Source organism: Archocentrus centrarchus, chromosome 21 (genome assembly GCF_007364275.1).
Source record: "Archocentrus centrarchus isolate MPI-CPG fArcCen1 chromosome 21, fArcCen1, whole genome shotgun sequence".
Taxonomy (NCBI): domain Eukaryota; kingdom Metazoa; phylum Chordata; class Actinopteri; order Cichliformes; family Cichlidae; genus Archocentrus; species Archocentrus centrarchus.
In genome coordinates, this window is record NC_044366.1 from 10,946,106 (window position 1) to 10,970,572 (window position 24,467).

General features: G+C 38.0%; 1 protein-coding gene across 1 annotated transcript in view; it reads right to left on the reverse strand.

Moving 5' to 3' along the window:
* Positions 1 to 24,467, reverse strand: part of thsd7ba (thrombospondin, type I, domain containing 7Ba) — a 115,587-nt gene that overhangs the window by 67,251 nt on the left and 23,869 nt on the right. Inside the window, exons 5-7 of the mRNA XM_030758123.1 lie at positions 19,944 to 20,144; positions 6,778 to 6,969; positions 3,976 to 4,207 (exon numbers count right to left, since the gene is read on the reverse strand). Of these exons, the coding sequence (XP_030613983.1) occupies positions 3,976 to 4,207; positions 6,778 to 6,969; positions 19,944 to 20,144 (625 nt within the window). The remainder of the gene's footprint in view (positions 1 to 3,975; positions 4,208 to 6,777; positions 6,970 to 19,943; positions 20,145 to 24,467) is intronic.

A 24,467-nucleotide genomic window follows, 5' to 3' on the forward strand; every position in this document is an offset into this window, starting at 1 on the left:
ACGGTTCTTGAATATGGCACATATGGTACCATAGGTGCCATTTCTCTCCTATGGTACCATAGGTGCCCCCAAGACCTCAGGACCTCCAGGCCATACTTGGCACAGATGTTCCTGTATACAATGCCAGCCACTTGGTTATGGCATTCCATGTATGCCCTGCCTGCTGGCCTCTTGTACCCTGCTGCTATGTGCTGGATTGTCTCAGGGGCATCTCTGCACAGCTTGCACCTGTGGTAGACTCCAGGTGCAAACTGTTGATCTTGTGGTCTCTGGAGCTTGAAAAAGGCGACTGGACTTCTTTTTGTTTCTTGAAGACGTTTCACCTCTCATCCGAAAGGCTTCTTCAGTTCTCAACCAAAAGAACTGAACCTCTCAACGCCCCCTTCACACCTGGGCACATGTGTTCAAGCACATGATCAATAGAGGGTCATAACCACCTCCAGGGGACTACGCCCACAGGGGTTTAAATACCTGGGTCTCTCCACCATTTGGTTGAGAACTGAAGAAGCCTTTCGGATGAGAGGTGAAACGTCTTCAAGAAACAAAAAGAAGTCCAGTCGCCTTTTTCAAGCTCCAGAGACTACTATGACCTGGATAACTGAGAATCTACACAGACATGTTGATCTTGTGCTTAGAGCTTGTTCCTATGCTGTCATGATTAGTGCCTCTGTTTGTTGTTCAGCCCAGCTTTGTCCAGCCATTGGTAGGATTTTTCAATATCAGGCACTTCTTCGTTCAGTGTTACATGCCATCAGGGGCCTGTCCTTCCATGATGGTTCCTCTTCCTTCTCCTCTTCTTTCTCGGGTTTCTGCTGCCTGAAGCATTCACTAAGCATATGATCAGTTGTGGCCGTCTTCTTGATGTACTTACCGATCTTTGTTGTTTCATCCTGGATAGTTGTTCTGACACACCTTCAGCCTTCTTCCTTCCCTTTATTGTACAGTTTCAGGGTGCTTGATTTGGGTGAAACCCTCCATGCATGGTAAGGAGCTTTCTTGTCTTGATATCAGTGGCTTCTATTTCCTCCTTTGGCCAGCTTACTATCCCAGCAGGGTATCTGACAACCCGCAGGGTGTAGGTGTTGATTGCGCAAATCTTGTTCTTCCCATTCAGCTGACTCTTTAGGACATGCCTTACTCTCTGTAGATACTTAGAGGTTGCAGCTTTCCTAGCGGGCTCTTCGTGGTTCCCTTTTTGCCTGTGGGATTCCAAGGTACTTGTAGCTGACTTCAATATCTGCTATGTTGCCTTCTGGTAGTGCAATCCCCTCAGTTCTGACTACCTTTGTAATTGTATCATCCGACTACACTTCTCCAGTTCGAATGCCATTCTGTAGATCTGCATGGTGTGGATCACTAAATCGATGTCTCGTTCACTCCTGGTGTACAGCATGGTGTCATCTGTGTACAGGAGGTGGCTGATATTTGCTCCATTTCAAAGTTGGTATCCGTAGCCAGTCTTGTTGATGATCTGGCTGACAGGATTCAGGCCTATGCAGAACAGCAGCGGGGACAAAGCATCTCCTTGGTAAATCCCACATTTGATGGTGGCTTGTGTGTTGGGCTTAAAGTTGGCCTCTAGTGTTGTTCTCCACATACCCATTGAGTTCTTGATGAAGGCTCTTAGGGTCCTGTTGATCTTGTGCAGTTCTAAGCATTCCATCATCCATGTTTGCAGCATCAAGTCATAGGCTTTCTTGTTGTCAATCCAGGCGGTGCACATGTTGGTCAGTCTAGTCGTACAGTCTCGAGTGACTGCTCTATCTACCAGTAGCTGGTGTTTTGATCCCCTGGTCTCTCTGCCAATTCCTTTCTGGGCCTTGCTCATGTATTGAGTCACATGCCTGCTTATCTTAGCTGCTATGATGCCTGACAGGAGTTTCCATGTTGTACTGAGGCATATATATATATATATATATATATATATATATATATATATATATATATATATATATATATATATATATATATATATATATATACACATATATATATATATATATATATATATACACATATATATATATATATGAATGAGTGTGGCAAACATACTAGTATTACTAATACATAATACTACTAATAATAATACATTTAGCCTTAACTTAGTATAATGATGGTTAAATGTTTTCATTTAGACAGTCAAAAAAAACCCTGAAATCTGGGGGCTCTGAATTGATACCAACAAAAAAACACTAATCTTTTTGTTGAGCCACTGCTCACTGCAGAGATTACTGCTCAGCATGAAATGCTAAGATGTTTGTTGACTGAAGTTACCCTTTTCAAATGGAGCAGCAACAGCTGTATTCAAAGGCGTTTTCTTACTCAAAACGGAACAACCAGAAATAATAAATGTATTTCTGCATCTCAGTCAAAATTTGAGATAAACCAGTGTTAAAGCCGAATTGCAGCTCTCCTATCTAAGTTTTTCTTCCTTTTTTAATCTAGGGAATCAGCTGCTATGTTTTATGTGTCTTGGTTATAAATATAACTTGTGCCAAATCTCAGGTGTTCAACACAATCAAACAGTCACTGCATATTAAATACTGCAAAGTTTGGAAAGACAGCTGTAAGACCCAGCTTTGGTGCATAAACACACTAACAAACTGACTGTTTCTGACAATTAAAATCATCTATGATGAAGAGCAACATGCACAGCTATGTGCTAGGTGCTGTTCTATTAAACATTCTGCTGCCATATGAATATCAAAGAAATGATTCACAGCATACTGTACAGGCGAGATCTGTTGGTGGAGCAGAAATGACAGCTTTCATTAAAGCCTCTGTGGTGGCAGATAGGACAAGCATTAGAAAAAAGCCTCTTCATAATCTATTTTACAGCCCTGTCAATAACACATCGAGCTAAAGAAGGGCAAACTTTGTGAATTATTTATAAATCTGTCTTCCTGGTGTGGGCTATAACATCATTATAGCGACGGCACAAAAGCCCTTAGCAGAGTTTGATATTGTATTGCTGAAAGAGGAGTAGATAATGGTGGAGCAAGCATAAGCAAAATGAATCTCTGGTTCACAAAAACAAATGAAAAGAAACACTAAACACACAGACAGAAAGGATAAAACCAGATCTCAATACACAAAACTCTGGGATGTTATTTCACAGTGTGCCAAGTCCTCTGGGTCATCTGTTAGTAACTAAAAGCATACACTAGATATCTTCAAGTAAGGTGGTTTTGGAAAATGGAGACTCTGTTCTTAAGTGATTTTTTTTTTTTTTTTTTTGCAAGAGAAACATTCCATCTTCCCCTTGATTTTACAAAGCTCTTTTTCTCTTCACCTATAATTTAGCATTCATTTCTCTCAGGGCCTATTTTCAGCTTCTAAAAATAAGCAGAACAGCACTGTAAAAAGATATTCTGATACAGAAGTGCAATTTTCATACTAAAAAAATAAGTCATCTCCCAGAGCTGAAGAATACACAAGTCGGAGAGTTTCTCATGAAAATTGGTGGAGAGGTTAAGCATGGGTAGTGTCTTTACTGAGTTTTAATTTTAATTATCATAAACATCAGGTGGGGGCTGAAACCATATATTCACCTCATTTGTTCAAGAGCAACTGCATGGAGGTCAAATTATGACTGATAACAAATCCAGTGGATATTTATCACTATGCTGATGACACAGTTAATTAATCTTCAGCCCCTTCACCCTGCTATAATTTGGGACTCCAAAAACAGCTTTTTAGGAGAAGAACTTTATACCAAATGTGAAACACAGCAGTGGAAATGTTACAGTTTAGGGTGGCTTCACTGCCATTGAGACTATGCAGTTTGCGGCTTCTACAGACTATATGCATGAGTATTAAGTGTTTGCTAATGAAATTTTAAAAAAGCCAACAACTTCTACTTGATGTACTTACTTTTTCAAATGATAAATCTATATCAAAAGAATCAACTAATACTACGAAGATGAACTCTGAATTAGACTACAAAAAAAAAAAAAAGATTAGTATTGAGCGCACCTTTTATTTATGACTGGCCCAGCATTCATCTTCATACAGTTGACTCTGCGGATCTGCACACCAACAGCGCAGGTAATGGTCCCATTCTGGAGGCCGGTTCCATTGAGCGCCACAGAGGTATCCTCAATACATGAACCCCATGCTGAGGCCTCCCAGTGAAATATCACACAAGGATGGTCATTGCAGACCCTCCATTGCTCCAGGGCCGGACCTGCTGGACATGCCTTTCCATCTGCATGTCAACACACAGGAGTATAAAGCTGTGCAACACACACAGTGTACAACATGGCATTTAGAAAAAAAGCTTAATGTGTAAGGTAAAGCCTTGTCCTGGAGTTACAAACAAAATGAAACTATACCAGTCCAACGCAGATTCATTAATATGCAGAGTACATGCAACCCCCCCCCCCCCCCAAAAAAAAAAAAAAAAAAATCAAATACATTCTCTTAAACTGCAAGATGTATTTGGTCAATGAAAGTAAAATGCCAATATTATCACTCTACCATGAGCTGCTTATTGACATAGCAAATATTTTTTCGGGCTGGCTGAGCAAGCACTTTTCAAGTTACAACTTCTGGAAATTTGAATTACAAAGTCAGGCACAGTAAGGCCAATGTGAAAGCATTCTCTTACTGATTCATTGGTAGCAGTCTTTGTGCTCTGTTTTTATATTATTTAGATATATTTTATAACTGTAAATTCAGTGATAGTAAAATATTGACGGGAGGTAAATCTACTGATTCTTTTTTACTGCACTATATATAAGTTTATGGTAGCAGCTGGCTCTAGGCAGTAGCTAAGGTAACAGCACAATGTCAACAAACAATGCCAGTAAAGAGCAACTTAAGATATTTGCTATCATTATTTCTAGATATATCAGCATAGTGCTGTACTTCTGTCATTTTGAGAGGAGGCTATAATAGATATTTGCTGGTTATTAACCTAAAGACAATCAGAATTTCATTACATTCATTTCAAGGCTTGTGACTCAATTAAATACATTTTTATTCAAAATCTGCCAGCCCAGTTTCTGTTTATTAACAACCCCCAAAGTGATTGCTTCTTCATTTACAGTTTATATTACATACCTGAGTTCTATGTATGTATCCTTGCTTTCTGGCAAGAAGGTTGTTCACAGTGGTGTTCACAGAATAATTTACTTTTGTTTTATGTCTACAGTGGTCAGGGCAGGGACTCGAAATGAAGGTAAAACAATGGACAGCTCAGTTGATGAAGTATAATAGATGTGTTATCTGGAGAGTGGTAACAGTAGTGCACTGTGACTTATAGAAGAGTAAGGATGAGTTGAACCGCAGCCAAATATCATATATACCTGCACCTTCCAGTCCAATTTGTATTCCCCAGGACTTCTGTTCTGCCCCACACTGTTACAACATGTATTCTTATAAGCATAAATGCAGCATTAATACATACACATACATAGACACATACAAACACACACACACACACACACACACACAACAACACCAACTCTGTCAGTAAGCTGATAGCCAGTAACATTGTAATAAGCAATGTAGTTTGGAACCTGGCTTAAGCTATGAGATTCTTTCATCAGCTGTTATTGCAGATATGCATTTGGTTACAGGGATTAATGGGTGCTAGCTGGCTGCCAAGGTTCTGCTGACTAACTTGAAAAACACAACACTTGGCATGAGCACCGCGTTGCTGGAAAGAGAAGGAGTCCCTGATAATGAATGGTCAACTCAAACCTCAAATGTTTTTGAGATGAAAAATGTCTAAATGAGACTTACCAAAAAAAAAAAAAAAAACATCTGATAAATCCTCTGGCTCAATCAATCTTTACTCTTCTTATTTGCTGAGTCTAGTTTTGTGTTAGCCCTGGAATTCATCAGTTTGAGTCCCTGTAACAATTGCAATATATCCTGTAGACACTGAGCTCCCTCCTAATGAAAATGTTAGTGGAATTTTTCTTTTATATCTGTTTACAAGCTATTTCTTAAAATCCCCAAAGATTAGTGTTTTCATATTTTCTGTCATCCAGTAAACGTAGTACTGTACCGTATAGATATTGAAAGGTACAAATTATTTTCAAGAACTGCCTTTACAGTTGAATATACCTCTTCTTACTTCTGCCCCTTACTAACCTCTGTTTTATTCATGCAGTTATCGATATACAAAAAAAAAAAAAAGACATGTTAATGACAGTTATAATTTAAACTGTTTCCACCAGTGCCGTTAATTTTGTTGACAAACTATTTTCATCATAGTTTTTGTCAACGACCCTTTTTTTCATGATGAAAACGAGACAATAACAAAATAAAAACTATATAAAAGGATTAAAAACGATAACGAGATTGACACTTTCGTCAAAGAATGAAAACGAGATGAAAATGCTTGGCAGGGACATCCATTCAGAACTTATTTAATTTTGTGACAGGGTGGGACAAATTAGAAAAACATCCAATCAAACGCACAGTTGCACAAATTTGATTTGAATCGACTGTAGATTTAGTCGACTATATTCTTACACTAATTAGTCAACTAAAACTAGACTAAAACTAAAACTATTCAGATGACTAAATTTTGACTAAAACTAAATTACCTTTTCGTCAAAAGACTATGACTAAAACTAAATCAAAATTTGCTGTCAAAGTTAACACTGCACCAGTGTGCAATGTATTAATATCGATTTTAAAACTCGGTTTCATCAAAAGTAAAACCAAGGTAAGATAATCCCAGTAAACAAACCGAAGAAGTAGTTCGTTAGTACAGTAGCAGTTGAGAAAGAGTCAAAGACATCAGAGGGAATTTTGGATTACCTTTTCCTGGGATGGCCAACACAGTGCGAGTGCGGCTCTGTCTACCTTCTGCGGTCTTAGTGGCACAGCTGTGTGAGCAGGTGGACCAGGAGGACCAGGGGCCAACCACACAGTCTGCAGAACAGGGCACCTCGCAGGCTTCTTCTGCGGCTGGAGGGCCATCCACACAGTAGGCATCAGGCACATCTTCTTCTGAAAAAGGCAAGATAAGATAACTGAAATCAGCCTTAAAGGCCAAATAATCTATTTTACACTTGCTACACATGGTGTATCTCATCCTGATCTAACAAATACCAGATAGGGAAATAACCTTGTGCAAACTAAACTAAAACACACTGAAGCTGGAATGAAATCCCAGTTCAGGTATACATCAAATAACAAGTATATATTAGAAGCACAAAGTGATATAACCCCAGGCCCTATGACTCTGAGTTGATCAGATTAAAACTTACAGGGCCGCTCTTGCTCACAAATGCAGAGGCAAATGAACCCATAACATACTGCGATCCTAATACATCAGCTTCCTCCAGAGGATAATAGATTTTTCTTCACACCGAATGAAAGTGTAAATGCAGTTTACATAGAGTACAACATAGGAGTACAACACATTGTGTTACTGGGTCAGCTACTTTATATTCTGTGCTTGTCTCAGTTTTAGCCTTTTTGTAAGGCCTGAATTATCTCTGAAGAACACACAGTTGCAATGAGATGTGCACTTGTGATACTGGACAAGATAATAAGTGGATCTTGCTGACACTACCAACACATGCACTCTATGACAAGTTTAAGTCATGTCTACATAAACTGTGAATATGAACACATGGTAATTCAGGTATATGGGAGGACTGTGTGTATGTTACAGTTTGTAGGAGTTTATTCTTCAAAATTAATCCCTAAAATTCTTGTTTTTTTGTATTGATAAATTTTGCCAAGAGCAAGCTGCAGATAGTAAAAACAGTTTTCTTCTTCAATAAAATATTTATACCAAACATAAGCAGGCATCCCTCCTTTGTGTTCTGTCAAACACAAATTTCACTTTATCAAAAGAAATTGTAAGGTCATTCCATTGGTATTCTGAGCCAGTCTTAAAAGCTATCCTTCAGCCTTCATCCATCATCTTCATGTTATGAAATATGTATCAGACCTCCTAGTTAACTGTTCTCTTACGAGTAAAATAGCGACAGGAAACAAAGAGCCATTTCTTTTTACTTTGTTATATCTGTGATCTAGCTTTTTTTTTTTTCAAGTTTATCGAGGTTGCTTTAAGACTTTTTGATCCATCTGTAAGGTCTGCAATGCAGTAAGTGCAATTCTGGAAGCAATACCCCATGAAATTGAACTACCTGCAAGTATTTATGTCACTTAAAATGTAATGGCCTTGTCACTGCCTTTTGCAAACAAGATGGTCAAAATACTTGTCAATATATTTGCATGGTGTCACTATAACTGCTCTCTGCTGATGTAAACTCTAGCTAAGGTTTTGCAGACAAAATACAGAAGGCTGCACTTTTTCTGACACATATCCATTACACTGGTGCAAAATACATATTCTCAAAAAAAAAAAAACATACCAGATGGCTGGAGAGGCTGGCTAAGATGTTCCACATGTATCGCAAGATAACTATAGATTTCACTGCTGTCCTCTATACACTGCTGCGTATTAAGTCTTGCTTTTCTTTTCTATATCACAATGTCATCATCACTGATATGGTATTTTAAAAAAAAAAAAAAAGGTACTCAAAAAAACATAAGAGATGGATTGGGAATAAAACTGAAAAAGACATGCCCTTACACATGTCTGTCAGTTCTCACTTGATTTTAATAAGGTCAAAGATTAAAATGAAAAAAAAAGAAAATATGTTTGATGCATCATGATGAGTGGCTCAAACATTTTGCCTATGACAACATCAATAAGAGAGAGAGAGAGAGAGAGAGAATTATGACATGCAGACGTGACTAGATAACATGGGGACTGAAAAAGTAGCTTTGGGAACCTTATGGCATACCAGTATACCATACTTTTATGATTTCTTGTTAAACACTATGCAGTTTAAATATATAACATATTACTAGATTGATAGATATACAGACAGATACCTTTGTATCTCTTTTTTGATCTCACAAAGAGTTTGCCATAGATTCCTCTAAGGTCTCTGTCCTAGAGAGACAGATCAATTTCAGAAACAGGAATGCCATCCTGTTGTCAAAACAATGCCAGCAGCATCTGAAGCATTGTTTTCTGATATACACTCACAGAGAGCAGAATCATTAACTTGGGTGAACCCTGCTACCAGATCGCGAATATAGTTTAACCATAACAACCCCAGGGCAGATCTGTCATCAATTTGTCTTTTTTTTTTTCCCTTTTCCCCCATTTTTTTTTTTTATTTTTTTTTTTAAATCAGAAAGATGTAAAAGACTCCCTCAGGGAGTTTGGAAACCTTGTGGCCATAAAGTCAAAGCATATGAGATCTCCAGCCATCAAAGCAGCTGATGCATACAGCAGGAGTAAATAATCTGCTAAATGTAATGATAAAGACCTGAGGCTACATTATGGGACACAGTAGCACTTTCCAACACATATCCAAGAAGGCATAAGATGGAAATTTTTCCATCTGATGTTAATGTTTAAAAAAAAAAAAAAACAACCAAACAAATCATGCAGAAACATTTGCTTAGCAAGTTTATCTTCATAACATCTGACAAGTAAAGGATGGTGGATGGTGATGCGGTTATTATTGTAATGTTCAGTAAAATTATATTTTAAACCAGAAATAAACTTTAGGTACTCAGAATACAGTTCTCATGATGATCTATCTCTAAACTAGTCTGCAGCACTTGAATAGAAATTACACTGATCTTTAACGTTATTGTTTTGAACTGACAGTAAGCTGTGTGGGAATTCTTTGTCACTGTTCTGATTTGCCATGACTCCTACCCAGGTAATTATTTCAGGTATGCATGCTTAATGCAAAGACAGCATAAATAGAACAGGGCATGCACTATATATTTCAGTGAATCAACCTCACTGACCCGCATTTAGAGCAATACACACTAAACATGCAAAAATGTGCAATGAGACACAGAAACAACTTTAAAAAAAAAAAAAAAAAGCTTTAAATGGAAAATGCAAAGTAAAAAGTTTCACCTTAAAGTAAAGGTAATATGTATTGTTTTTTGCTACCTTTACAGAAAGAGCAGAAGAATAACAGTTTGCTTTTTTGCCACCCACTATGGGCAGTGACAACATTTTGATACAATGTTCCATTGTTTTGTATTCATACTGTACAAAGACAGAAGTATCATGTCGGCTTATGATAAGCACGCTGGACCAAAGGCCAGTGTGTTTAGCCCTTTTCATGCATAGCGGTCACTGCAGAGGTCAGCTGTTCAAAAACTGTTCTCTTGTATATCCATGTGTTTTGTTGTTACAGTGGCATATCACCCAACACAGTGGATGACTGTGCATCATCCCATACACTGCTACCTATTGCTCAGTCATGGGAAGTTGTTTTTGTTATTTTTATTTGTTATTTGAATGTAATTAACAGGATTGAGATTACTCAGTGCTAGCAATAGTGACAGTGGATCTGAGGATACAGTATAATTTTCTGTTATCGGTTTGTTAAATACATATTTCTCTGGTTCAAAAGTCAAACACATGGTGTTCAGCTGAGTGGACACATAGGTTCATAAACAAAATTTCAATTGCATTGGGTTTTTTTTGTTTTTTTTCATGCCTAAAGAGGAATATAAACACTCAAGGAAAAAAATCTGACATGGGCTTCAGGCTTATAAAAAAAAAAAAAAAAAAAGATTAAAACAGATGCATTATTGTCAAAGGTAGAATTACTGTGCTTTTATAAACAACAGAAAATCAGTAATTCAACAATCTTTCTTTTTGAAAATCAAAAGGGTTTAATGCATATATTAGCAAACAAAAGTAGCAAAAGACTCACAAAGCCTTGCCTGAAAAAACTGCCTAAAGAAAATTGACATGATAACATGAATCCAAAGTCACAACTTATGTATTTTGTCTCTGTGTGAGTTATGTATGAGACTACTGTGTGTGTGTGTGTGTGTGTGTGTGTGTGTGTGTGTGTGTGTGTGTGTGTGTGTGTGTGTGTGGGTGGGGGGTGGGGGGCTCTGCAAATAGATGGTTGCCCTAGGGGTCCTTTTGCATTATTAATACAGGAATCTGTAGTTGGGGCTCTTACTCAGATATAATATCACTGCCTCCTGCATGCAATTTCCACATGATTTCTATTCTGCTCGCCCACCTACCAATTAATTTCTTCATTGTTATTATTCTAGTAGATACTGGAAAAAAAAAAGTCCTCACCTTTGCTTAAAAGTTAATAATCATATGCAATCTGTGCAGGAAGCTTTTAAAGTAGAGCTGCTGCTGCTGCTGCTGGTGGTGGTGGTGGTGGGGTAAACAAGGCGCACTGGATGAAATGAATATCCAACAAACTAGCCTGGGTCACTAATTATTTTCTATGCTTTACCCACCTGTCAAATGTGTAGCTTCAACATTTCACCATCAGCAAAAGTTATAGTCACTTTTAGCACCTGATTCCAGAATGTATTATTATTACCTGAATATTGCTGACCTTTTGGTTCAACAGAGTTGGGTTAGCATTATTAGGTCAGAAATGACTGGCAGTTGTCATGACACACATTCTGCAGATCTTTGGTGTGTATACTCTTTAAAGCTACAGATTGCCTGTCATAGGTACACAGCATGCACCGTGTTCTGTGGTTACTTTAAGAAATTGCACCAGCTACTTCAGTCACCGTGCAATTAGTGGGAGCTGTCAAAACAACTTCACTGAGTCAAAAAGCTTGAGGGTGCCGCTACTGTATCACATCCCTTTGTTGAGCTAGTTTACAGCCCAAAATAGAAACTGTAGAATGCAATAAATGAACACATTTAGATTTGGCACTCAGTAACAGTTTTACTATGTTTAAAAAATAATAATTAAAAAATGTGAAGTGGTACAAGGCTATGAGACACAATGTCAAAAAAGATACTGATACTGCTGTTCATTAAAGCAGTTAAAAGGTGGATAGGAAAGATACTGACTTAGTTGCAAATAATTTTTACTTGATTTTTATTTCTTTAAAACTGTGCTTATTAGTTTACAGGAATAGTGTCCTTATAAAACTTTGGTATTCTGACAATTTGTTTTGCTAATCCACAAGTTGAACACGTTGGACCTCTTAATTACAAGAAGTTAATGTGATGTTCAGGAAGTGAACAGTAAATGTTGCTATAAATGTATATTTCTTTACAATATTTTTTGAATAATGGGTACAATTTCTGTTATTTTACCAGTGTAACTGGTTGACTGGTCACATATAAGTATAGTCAAACACAATGGGATTAAGCTAATCGTGTGCAAATAAAGATAGCATTTTAAGTTTTTATTTGCAACAGATTTAAAAATTTCCACTGGCATTGCCAATGACATTTTGGTTTTTAATAACAGTACAAACCAACTTCAACAGCAGGTCCCTCCAAAAAAAATATAGTTACTCTCAGATCAGAACAGGTCAATGTCTGGGATGAGTTTCTTCAGATGATGTTCTTCAGCTTTGCCAAACTCTTTGTAATTCCACAGCACTGGGTCAAAATGTGGGCTCAGAGTGGACCAATATGATTCTATGCGTTAGTTTTGTCAGTCCACTTAACTTTTTCACTGGAGCACTGTGGCGTGTCAGTGTCCTCATTTACGGTTAACAGCGATCACTTGTGTGCCTCAAGAAGCAGTCAAAAGCATTTAGATGTTGAATTTCTCAGATCTATGAGATTTTTCAGTTTATGCAAAACAATCATTCTTGTTTACAGATTTTGTAAGAATCATTTTATGTGCGTGGGTAATCAGCAGAATCTTGTGGACAGCAAAGCCAAATTTGTCAAGTATTTTTTTAGAAGTCAAAGTAGCCCCAACTTACACTTCAAATCTACCTCCACTGATTGGATTCCCCTGACTCCAATTAGCTTTTGTTAATATAATTAAGCTAGAAGTTTGCATGGTTTTTCAGTCCATAATGGGAATATCTGTCTCTGTCTTCCACAGAAATCCTTAAGCATGCAGTTGTCATGTGCTATATAATAAAAAAAGCCACTAAGACCAAAACATATTTTATACAAAACATAGCACACTTATAATATTGATTGTAAAAATAACCATATCATATAACTAGACTTCAAATGCAATAGCACAGCTATTCAGCCACTAAACCTTTCTGCGTTTGCTCTCTGTCTTATCTGCTCAACCTGAAGTGGCTCGACACATAATAGATGTCTCATGAAGCGAATGATTACTAAAAGAGGGCTAGATATATTATCTTAATATGCGATGCACTCGAATGATTCATCAGAAAAGCAACAGTGTTCTATGTTTCTCAACCTAAAAACATTCCTCTGGAGCATCTTTTTGGTTAGGAGCCAAATTGCCCTTGAACACCCTTGTATCACTTAATTCCACGTCATTCATACCTAAATGATTTCTGTTGCACTAAAATCCTGGACTATCCTGCATGGGAAACACACATTAGGTGATATAGATTTTTTTTTTTCATGATTGCTTGAGCAGCCCTAGATAATCATATATATCTCCATCAGATAAATGTTGTCAGAAAAGTGCAGTTTGTTTGCTCTCTATAGGCTCAGACTTTCCTCAAACAATTTCATGCATCTTCAGACTTGGAATGCAGATTTGCTTTAAGCTGGGAAATTGGGAACAAAATGCTTACTCAATCAGGGAGAATTTTATTTATTTATTTGACAAATCTCTGGGGCACCTGGCACATCACTACATTTCACAACATTCCATTTGATGTTTAGCTTGACAGAAGTAACCCCAGCCACCTTATTCACAAGATTCATCCTCTTCTCCAAAGTGGAATTCGGGTCAAATGTAAGAGATATTTAAATTAAACCTTTTTAATTGCTTTTTTAATTAAAAAACTGGGGACAGAGCACTATTGGTGGAAGGTAGACTTTGTCCAGCAAAATGTAACTTATTGCATTTTACCATGCTTTATTGTTTGGCTCTCGTGTACACAGCTTTTCTGGTTTTAAACATAACAGAAGGGAGCATAGCTTGAGGGGTTTGGTTGTATATAATGTCCCAATGATGTATATATCACCTTTAATGAGAGGGGGGAAAAAAGACTTCTGCTTAAAATGGGGACACTCTGAAACTAGACAATTGAATGGGCACTGACTGACTGACTTGTGAATTCCTTCCAATCTTCCAATTAAAAAGACAGGGTAAGACAGGATAAGATTAAGTGTAGACAGGGTCTGTTTTCTCTCTTTTTTCACCAGAAAACTTTCACTTGTTATCCATAAATAACTTAAATCCAGCTCGAACAGCAGAGATGAAACTGAAGAGTTCCTCAAAATCAACACCACCTCTGTAGACAAAGATAGCTATGTCAGCTAATGTATTTATGATTTAATGATTACAAGATAAGCTGCTACTATTGAAAGAAAATGCATGTGCATCTACAAATATCACAGCTAGTTACTGTTTCTGACAGCATATCAGATTATTGCAAACAATCCTTTAATCTCTGCTGATATGTTACTCCTGCCTATCCATTTTCTCTGCCTATCTCAACCTGTCAGAACAAAAATGATTGAAACCCAGGCAGCAGTGAATACGTATGCAGGTATTCTCCGCAGTCGGTCTAAATCTTCCTACATCCTAAGCTCCAGATCCCCATTGCTCTCTCCACAGGACTGAAGAAGAACTGTAAAATTCTACTGCAAAGTTTCTTTATAATGCACTGCAGGAACCCGAAGATACTGCAGTTAATGTCATTAACCATCCACCTCCTCTGCTGGATTTTAGGTGCTTTGATTAGAGCTTTAGTTAAATATATGTAAAAATACTGCTTGAGTTCAACTGATAACCATTACAAATAAATAAATAATAAAAATACTGGTGGCCACCAGTGCTACCTCTCAGCCTCCTCGCAATTGAATCTTTAGTTTACCAGGACTCAGTAGATCATAATGCGGTGCATATGAGCCTCAGCGAATTTATTCACTATACCATGCTAAAATCATAATAAATACAAACCACTGACAATACAGTCACTTTCTGTTGGTATTATTATGGTAAGAACTATAGTTGGACATTCCTTTATGACCATTGAGGATTTTGACTAACATTCTACTCAATTCAGTAACATGCTAGCTTTTATAGGTTATATGCCATGGAGTGACTAATCAGATGAGCGATTGTACTTACATCCAGTAGATTCTTAAAACCACTTGATCATCCCAAAAGGGTTAGCTGTGTAATATTTTATTATATAAAACATAATAATGTGTATGATGTGTGATATTTTACCTCAAACATACAGCATTGTCTTCTTCATTACAAAAGAATATTGAAGAAAGGCTTTCAAGTTGAAAAGTAATCGAGATTCTTGGCATATGGGAGGGAATGTACAGTATATGATCAGTCTACGGACAATAATTGACACCACGGTGCTTTGTGGACTTTAAATGATCATGCAGTGATTTTTCTGTTACTGGCATGTTTATTAGTGCATGCAGGAACATAAAAATATGTCCTTCCAACTCTATAAGGAAATGAGTACTATTATTTTGTTTGTCCCAAAACAAGCTTCACTTCTGGGAGCTCTGGTGGGTGAGTTTCACTTAGTATTGGCAATACTAAGTAACATTCACAGTCATTTAAAAAAAGGATTTTATGTGTTGCAGTGGCCACAAATGCTGTTGAAACACATATCAATGTAAATTTTACATATCAATGTAAAAAAGAAAAAAAAAAAAAGATTACTGTCTGTCAGTCACCCCTGAAATACCTACATATGTGACCAGAAGCAAACACAATTTATTAAGCCTTAATGTGCAAACGCTGTCTTAATCACAATATATTCTTACGTGCATTGTCATGCCAGCATACATGACCAAACAGTGATTATACTTCATTGTCTGTTATTTGTCAAAAGTCTATTTAAAAGCATCAACTCTCCCCATTTGGTAACAAATAATAATAAACATTTCATATTGAAATCTATGCATCATTTGAGTCAGTCCTTTGAACCTCATTTTATTTGACTACAAACTGCAGCAACATTGACAGAACGTTCCAGGCCATGTTCCCATAAAAGACAAACAAATCTAAATTGAAACAATAAGCGTGGAACATCTTTTAACAGTTCTGTTATCAAATTGTGCCCTGGCCTGAAAATCCATACACTTACAGCAATCTGACAGCCAGATGGTTATTATCATTATGAAAATTCACTGAATGCAAATTGGGAAAAAGCTTTGGAATGTCATTTTGTCAAAAGACTGGAAGAGTGGTGCTGGAACATATTATACTGCACCATTGAGAAACCTGCCAAATAAAAAATGCATGAATTGTATCAAGGTTGCCACATGCCAAAGTGTCAGTGTCAGTAGATGCAGCTAAGCTATCAGTATGAGAAGGCTATATGATATCCTTCCTGAGTAAATGCACATATCACATGGTTTAAAAAAATCCTATATGACTTCCTTCTCAAGCCATAGCTTTCACAAGATTTTTTAGTAAACTTGACTTCTGATCTTGATGTCAAGGTCACCAAAATTTGAACATCATCCAAGATTTTTAGTACATACAAGTATGGTATCAATTGGAAAAGATTTTCAGGAAACGTGACCTCTGAAGGTTGCCGACAATCAAACTTGTCTGAGATTTTTAGCAGATGCACCTATGGTATCAATTTGAAAAATCATATGTCGCATCTTTCTCGAGTTATCATTATTCACAAAGTTGGGTGTCCACACCACCTGCCCAGCGGGGTGACAACAATACCCCTGTACAATCATTCCAAGTTCAAAGAAATAACTAAACGCCCAAAATTGCCATGATATTCATGAGTATGATGAGTGGATGTAAACTTCTGACCACAAATGTACATACAAACACTTAAATATAGATATTTCATTAAATTGAGCTGACCTGCTTCAACTCTTCTTCTGTAATAAATTTTGGTGGGGATACTAGTGGAAGCTTTGTCTAGTGGAAGCTTTGAAGAAACTGTGGCATTATCAATATTAAATACAGTTAGTCCAGTTTTTGAGACTGTTGGAATCTTTATTTAGCACTTTATTTTTCAAGCCTGCCTTTATGCCTTTTCTTTCCAACAGACAAAGTGTCTATCATCTTTATTTGTGCAACAGCTTAGACGCAGAGCTTGAACGTGATGAGTCTGAATGTGCAGACAGTCTGGTAATTAGCAGTTACTTTCTCCAAGGTCTGCTAAATTTTAACAGCTAAGAACATTTTCTCTCTGGAGAGAAACCTGGTCACGATCAAAGAGGGAGTCACTTAGATCTTTGCACAAAAATAAATAAATCAAAATAATCAAAGCAACAAAACTTGTTCTGTCTGTCTAATCGTCTCTTTGCCATCACTCATTCAAATAAGGAAAAACCAAGCAGTACTGGGTTTCACTACATTACTTGGTGCCATTATTATGTGATTCAGTAAACACATAAGAGCAGATTTGAATAATGTAAATGTGATATAATGTGAAAATGTAAGATTCTTTTCATTGTCAAATCCTTTACACAAGGATCATCTTTCTGCCAAAACTATTTTTTGTTATACATTGTGTTATACATTGTACACATTTTCCAGAGGTGTTCATTTCTCTAACATGTATTTATCAAATAAAAAAGCAGGCCATTTTCTCATACTTGTGCATTTGTTTTATGTTAATATGACAAGCAAATTTAGCTCATCTCCGAACCTACCTTTTTCAGATTCAAATGCAAGAATTAGAAATTATAATAATGTTGTAATTTTATCATCTTTTCTTCCATACAGTATTAGCTATGAGACTTTTTTCAAAACAAAGTGCCATGCTATTAATTTCCTGTATCCCTGCTGTTCTTCACTGTAGTGTTGCATCACTTAAGAACCCAGCCGGGACATGGCTGTGACTTTGTGTGAAAATAATTCAAAATACTTGAATCTTAAGCCAATTAAGGAAGCAACAATGACCAACTTTTCATAGTTTCCTCAAAAATCCACCACGGATAATTTCATGAGTCTTTTTCCTAAAACCTGGCAAAGCTCCCACTCTTAGCTATCCTGTCAAAACTCATTAGACTCTCCTGTAGGCTAATTTATCTGGACCTCGCACTGCCTTCCTGAGAAACACACACACGATCCATTTTGACAGAATAATAAAACACAGGCAAAAAGGGTGCAATTAGATTTATAATCTGTGGAGATGATCAATTAACGCTTGGTAGGAAGCTGCAATTCTGACTTTTAATCAGGCCAATGTTTTCTGAGCCCACAAACTTGATGATGGTTCCTAATGAATAATGCATGCTCCGTTAATGCTGATTTCCCCACCAAACATGAGGATATGGCTGATCACAATGGATCACATTATACCTGATAGTTCCTGCATAGCTGATAAGATTACATGTCATGACCATAGCACTAATGGCTCTACTATGAATTTGATGAATTTCTAGTGTAATTATAATTATATATTTTTAAAAAGTATATTTATATGTAGTTTATAGTTAAAGAAAATACAAGCGCCTATACTACAACTAAACAATAGCAAATAATCATATCAAATATAAAAGGATTCTGGATAGTTAGTACTGTTTTGTTTATTGTGTACAGTAATTTGTAGAACACATTTGATAAGGATGGTCAGAAATTGTTACAGGAATATCTTGACATTGTAGTAAATATGATCATTTGTTTCCTTGCCAACCATGAGACTATATACTGTTATGTGACATACTGTTACGGTCCTAACAGGCCTACTGTGTGTGTAGTGCTGCTCTCTAACCTGACTTCGCTGATGCCCCTTTCTCCTGTGGAGCCAGTGCACAGTTGGTTTCACTCAGCAATGAACCACCTGGCGGTATAAAAACTGGAGAAGAGTTGATCTCTCTCAATGTGGGCCAACTAGTGTGGTGAGCTTCAGTGGCATGCTTGCTTTGTGCTTTGATAGTGTTGAGTTACTAGTGAATAGTTGGTGGGGTTTTTTGTTTTGCTTTGTTTTTTTTAGACCAAAAGTTAGCCTTTTCTTTACCAGCTAACAAATGGTTTGTTGATGTCTTTGTTTTAATAGCAGCACAGCCATGTCTTTAAGTTGAACTATAAATAACAATTTTTAAGATTAGGCAATAGGCCTAGGCTGCTGGGGGGTTTCTACAATGCAGAGTGTTTCTTTTCATTCACCTCTTTTTACTCTGGTTATACCCCACTCTCCATTTAATCATTTGTTATTATTAATCTCTGGCTCTCTTCCACAGTGTGTCTTTTGTCTTGTCCCTCCCCTCAGCCCCAACCGGTCGTGGTAGATGACTTCCCCTCCCTGAGCCTGGTTCTGCTGGAGGTTTGTTCTTGTTAAAAGGGAGTTTTTGCTTCCCACTATCGTCAAGTGGTTGCTCATAGGGGGTCATTTTTGATTGTTGGGTTTTCTCTGTAATTATTGTAGGGTCATGAGGTGACTGTTTGTTGTGATTAGGTTTTATATAAATAAAATTGAATTCAATTGAATTGAACTCTAATTTCATAAACTGGCTTGTTTGACTCTTTTTCTCACCTGGACATTTTGTAGTTACTCCCTACATCCCTACCCTATTTTGGGAAAGTAACAATTTGGGGGCTCATCTGGGATGTGAAAGAAAACTCAAACAGCTTTGAACTTGTGTTAAAGTTTGCTAGCCACTGCTTTGGTGATTACTGCTGCCTGGATATTTGTTTAACTTTGTGGAGTTCTCTTGGAGTTCTTCTCTCTGTCATTGCGCTTACTTTAGGCAAACCCTTGTTATTTTGTCTTTTTTATTTTTGGAGTTATGAGTCCGGTTTCTGTTGACTAGGCAATTCGGGACTTTAGCCACTAAAGTCCTTGCCTTAAAGATGCCTTGGGCTTGGCATGCTCCAGAAGTTCAGCTAAAACTAAATCTAAAGCTAGTAAAAGGTGGTTTGGATATTCTCTCTATTCCTAAATATTAATTATTCTTTTTAGTAGATTTTACTACCTAGAAGAAAAAAAAACTGAATTAAATGGGTAATTTTCTGTCACAATGAGAAGCATTTAAAATTTGACAGGATCAGTTCCTCTATGAAGAATATCTGAAAGATTACCTTTAGTGTTGACACAGGTCATATTCTGGACCGCAGTTCCAGGACCACAGGAGTTTTTGGTGGGAATGCACCTTCCCTCTTGTTGGACCTGCCACAGGTAGCAGGCAGGATCATCACAGGGAATGAACTCCGTCAGATGAGGGCATGTCCCCAGAGTACCACTCGACTCCCACAGCACTTCTCTCCTCCTCTGTCTGAAACCTGATGGAAACAGGCAGTGAGAGACAGGGTACAGAAAAGTTTGCCAGAGAAGCATTGCTAATACATTTACAACAGTATTCATAGATTTAAAGTTTTTATATATACACTAGTGCTCAAAAGTTTGGGATCACTTGCAGATTTCTTTGTTTTACAAAGAAAAACAGATTTTTATGCAATTCACAAAGAATTTTATCAATTTCATAACAAACTGTATCATTTCACAAATATTTAAAATTAATCAGATGATTTTTATAGACTGATATACGTTTTTGCATAGAGGCCTATTATCAAAAACTGTCAGTCCTCTGCACCAATCTCCTGGTATGGCTGCTAAATCAATCATTTTATAAGGCTAACTGATTAGTTAAAAAAACCTTTTTGCAATTTTTGCTGCACAACTGAAAACTGTTGTACTAATAAGGGAGCAATAAAGGGAGCGAGGCATTCTTTAGGTTAGTTCGCTCAGTGTGGCCAAAAAGAGAGAACTTTCTTTAGAGACCTGTCAGTCCGTTGTTGCGCTTAGAAATAAAGGCTGCTAAATGCTGAATTGCGAGGAAACCTTAAATCTCTTAACATGCTGTTAACTACTCCCTTCAAAGAGCAGCATCTAACAAGGACAGAAAAGGAGACAAATATCTGAAAAAGGAGACAATTATCTGAGAGTGTGTAGTTTAAGATAAAGATGCCACACAGGTCATCAACTGGCAGCTGCTCTAAATAGCACCTGTCAAACACTAGTGTCAGTATCAATAGCGAAGAGGCGACTTTAGGATGTTGGACTTCATGGCAGAATTGCCAAGAAAAAGATATATCTCAATAAACAGAAAAGACTGAGATGGGCAAAGATACAAATACTGGACACTGGAAGACTCAAAGAATGTGTTGTGGACAGACGAGTCCAAGTTCGAGGTCTTTGGATCAAACAGAAGAACATTTGTGCAACAACTGAGCTTAATACCATCAGTCAAGCATGGTGGAGGTAACGTGATGGCCTGGGGATGCTTTGGAGGTGGTAAAATAAGGGATTTGTACAGAGTGGAAGGGACCTTGAGGAAGGAAAGCTATCAAAAGATTTTGCAACACCATACCCTGGGGACAGCACCTGATTGAGGCCAGTTTCATCCTAAAACAGGATGATGACCCAAAACAAAATGTGTCAGTATTCAAAAAATAAGTAGTCAGCCAGAATTCTGACTTTAATGGCGTGGCCAGCAAAGTCTTTGAATCTTCACCATATTGAGCTGTTGTGGGAACAGCTTGACCGTATTGTATAGAGGAAGACTCTATCAAGCCAATACGTCTTGTGGGAGATGCTCAAGGAAGCATGGGGTGAAATGTCATCAGATTACCTTAAAAAAAGACAGCTAGAATGCCTAAGGTCTGACATGCTGTGATTGCTGCAAAATGTGGCTTGTTTGTTTGTAGACAAAGTTTGAAGAACATGTTGATCATTTCCATTAAAATCATTATTTCTAACTGACAATTTCAGCATCTCCTGTTCATTTTCTATTTCTTTTCAGACAAATTTCATGCGTGTGTCCATGGAAAACAAGAGAGTTTCCAAGTGATCCCAAATTATTTGGCTATATCTGTACATCACTATTCTTCTCATCAGATGGCTCGCTCTGATGGGGAGTTGAAGTCATTACAGTGAACCCTAGTTTATCACGGGGGTTACATTCCAAAAATATCCCGCGATAGGCGAAATCCGCGAAGTAGTCAGCTTTATTTTTTACAATTATTATACAGTACTATAGAAGGAAACCAAAGATCAAAACCTGTTTTCAAGCTGAACACATTCTGTGCTGGACAGAGACGAGGGACAGAGGAGATTGATTGACAGCCAATCAGGACGCAGAACACGATGCGCGTTCATACACTGTTAAAAAAAAAAAAAAAGGCATAAAAAACTGGTGAAGCACGTTATAACGAGGGTTCACTGTATATCCACTGATTTTACCTTGCAGAAGATGAGAAAGTATGGTCTAGCACTGTATCAGTCAAGTGATGCAGGTGAGCAAAAACACTCAAAAGGATTTGAAACTTTGACATCATTTACACATCTAACGACCGTGTAGCAGAGTGTTTGATTTCCATGAATGCCGAAAAGGCATTTGATAGAGTTAATTGGGATTATTTGTTTTTCACTCTGGAGAAGTTTGGTTTTGGCCCATTATTTTGTTTTTGGATAAAACTGTTATACAAATGTCTGTGGTGTATTTTTATCATTCGACATCAGTATTTTCTATCAATATTTTTATATCATTTAATGTTACATATATAATCACACACACTGGATTAATGGTCACACTATATATATATATATTATTTGTCACATATATTAATCACGCACACTGGATTAATGGTCACAATATATATTATATGTCACCTATATTGTCACTCACACACTGGAAAACTGCATGCCTTAGGTGAGTGGAAAGGACTGAGGCCTCCTAAGCCAGGTCCTTGGGTTTTTTCCACTGGTAGTACTGCACTCATTCATATTTAGAGGTTCACCTTTGTACACAGTGCACTTTTGACACAGTATTGCCAGTGTGGAGGTCTGGTAGCGGGGAGTGTGTGTCCTGAAAAGGGGAGTTGAAGTTCCACCTGAGCTACTGTATTAATGTAAGGGAGAAATTGTGTATTGAGATAAGACTGCCCTAAAAGTGTTTCTAGTAATGTGAAAATATGGATAGAAGTGCTCCGGTGGGAGGTGTTTTCACGTGGAAAAGTTGTTTGTTTATGACAGTCCGGATAACAGCCTTGGAGCCAATGCATGAGGATCAAACTCATTGTGGATTGGGAGCATCCTACTATGCCCATTGTTCCTGATAACAGCAGGGGGAGGTGTGAGTTTGGGCGATAAAAGGCAGAGGCAAAGTTGGGAGAGAGCTCTTTTTTTAGCTCTTTTAGCTCTCTTTTTTAGTGCACTTTTTGCTCTTCCTCTCTCCCCTTTTGCAGCGGCTCCAAGGCACTTACTTCCGGGGGGCTTCTTTGCTTTCTTATACTCTGTTAAACTCTGGACTTTTACTTTTTTGCTTTTCTCTACCACCCTTGCAACGGCACCAAGGCACTCACTCTCTGGAGGGCTTTTTGCTTTCTTGTGCTTTGTTTAACTTTGTGCTTCAACAAATCCTGGAAACGAAACCTGCTCATCTCCAGTAAGTTTTTGTAAAGTGTGGAATTACTATCAAGGTGCATTTGCTTTGATTGGTCTCACTGCTGCCTGGTAAGAGGGGCAGCGGGAGAGAGCCGCAACCACGACCCGACATGTCCCTTTGCTTCAGTGCTAACAAATGGCCAATATTCAGAATATTTTAGGCTGTATCGTGGAACAAGGCAGGACTGTCCTTTAAGCCCACTCCTGTTTGCCTTAGCAATTGACTCAGTTGCTATTGGGATTCGTAGCAGTGGGGAGATACAGGGCACTCGTAGAGGCAAATTTGACCACAAGGTCTCGCTTTATGCTGACGATTTGCTTTTATATATTTCTGACCCGTTTAAGTCATTACCTGTAGTACTCCAGACGCTGGATAATTTTGGAAAAATGTCTGGGTATAAAATAAATTTAGACAAAAGCGAATTGTTTTTGATTAACAATAAGGCAATAAAACTCAATTATGGCAGTTTTCCCCTTAGGATAGAGACTGAACAATTTAAATACCTTGGCATATGTGTCACTGTGGCATATGGATCTCATCTCTGTACCTATTGGCAGTCATGCTACCTCTGGCGAGCACATGGAGGGCTGTGCGGCCCTCCAAAGAAATGCCACCCCACACCATTACTGACCCACTGCCAAACCGGTCATGCTGAAGGATGTTGCAGGCAGCAGATTGCTCTTCACGGCGTCTCCAAACTCTGTCACATCTGTCACATGTGCTCAGTGTGAACCTGCTTTCATCTGTGAAGAGCACAGGGTGCCAGTGGCGAATTTGACAATCCTGGTGTTCTCTGGCAAATGTCAAACATCCTGCACGGTGTTGGGTTGTGAGCACAACCCCCTCTGTGGACGTCGGGCCATCCTCATGGAGTCGGTTTCTAACTGTTTGTGCAGACACATGCACATTTGTGGCCTGCTGGAGGTCATTTTGCAGGGCTCTGGCAGTGCTCCTCCTGTTCCTCCTTGCACAAAGGCGGAGGTAGCAGTCCTGCTGCTGGGTTGTTGCCCTACTACGGCCTCCTCCACGTCTCCTGGTGTACTGGTCTGTCACCTGGTAGCGCCTCCAGCCTCTGGACACTACGCTGACAGACACAGCAAACCTTCTTGCCATAGCTCGCATTGATGTGCCATCCTGGATGAGCTGCACTACATGAGCC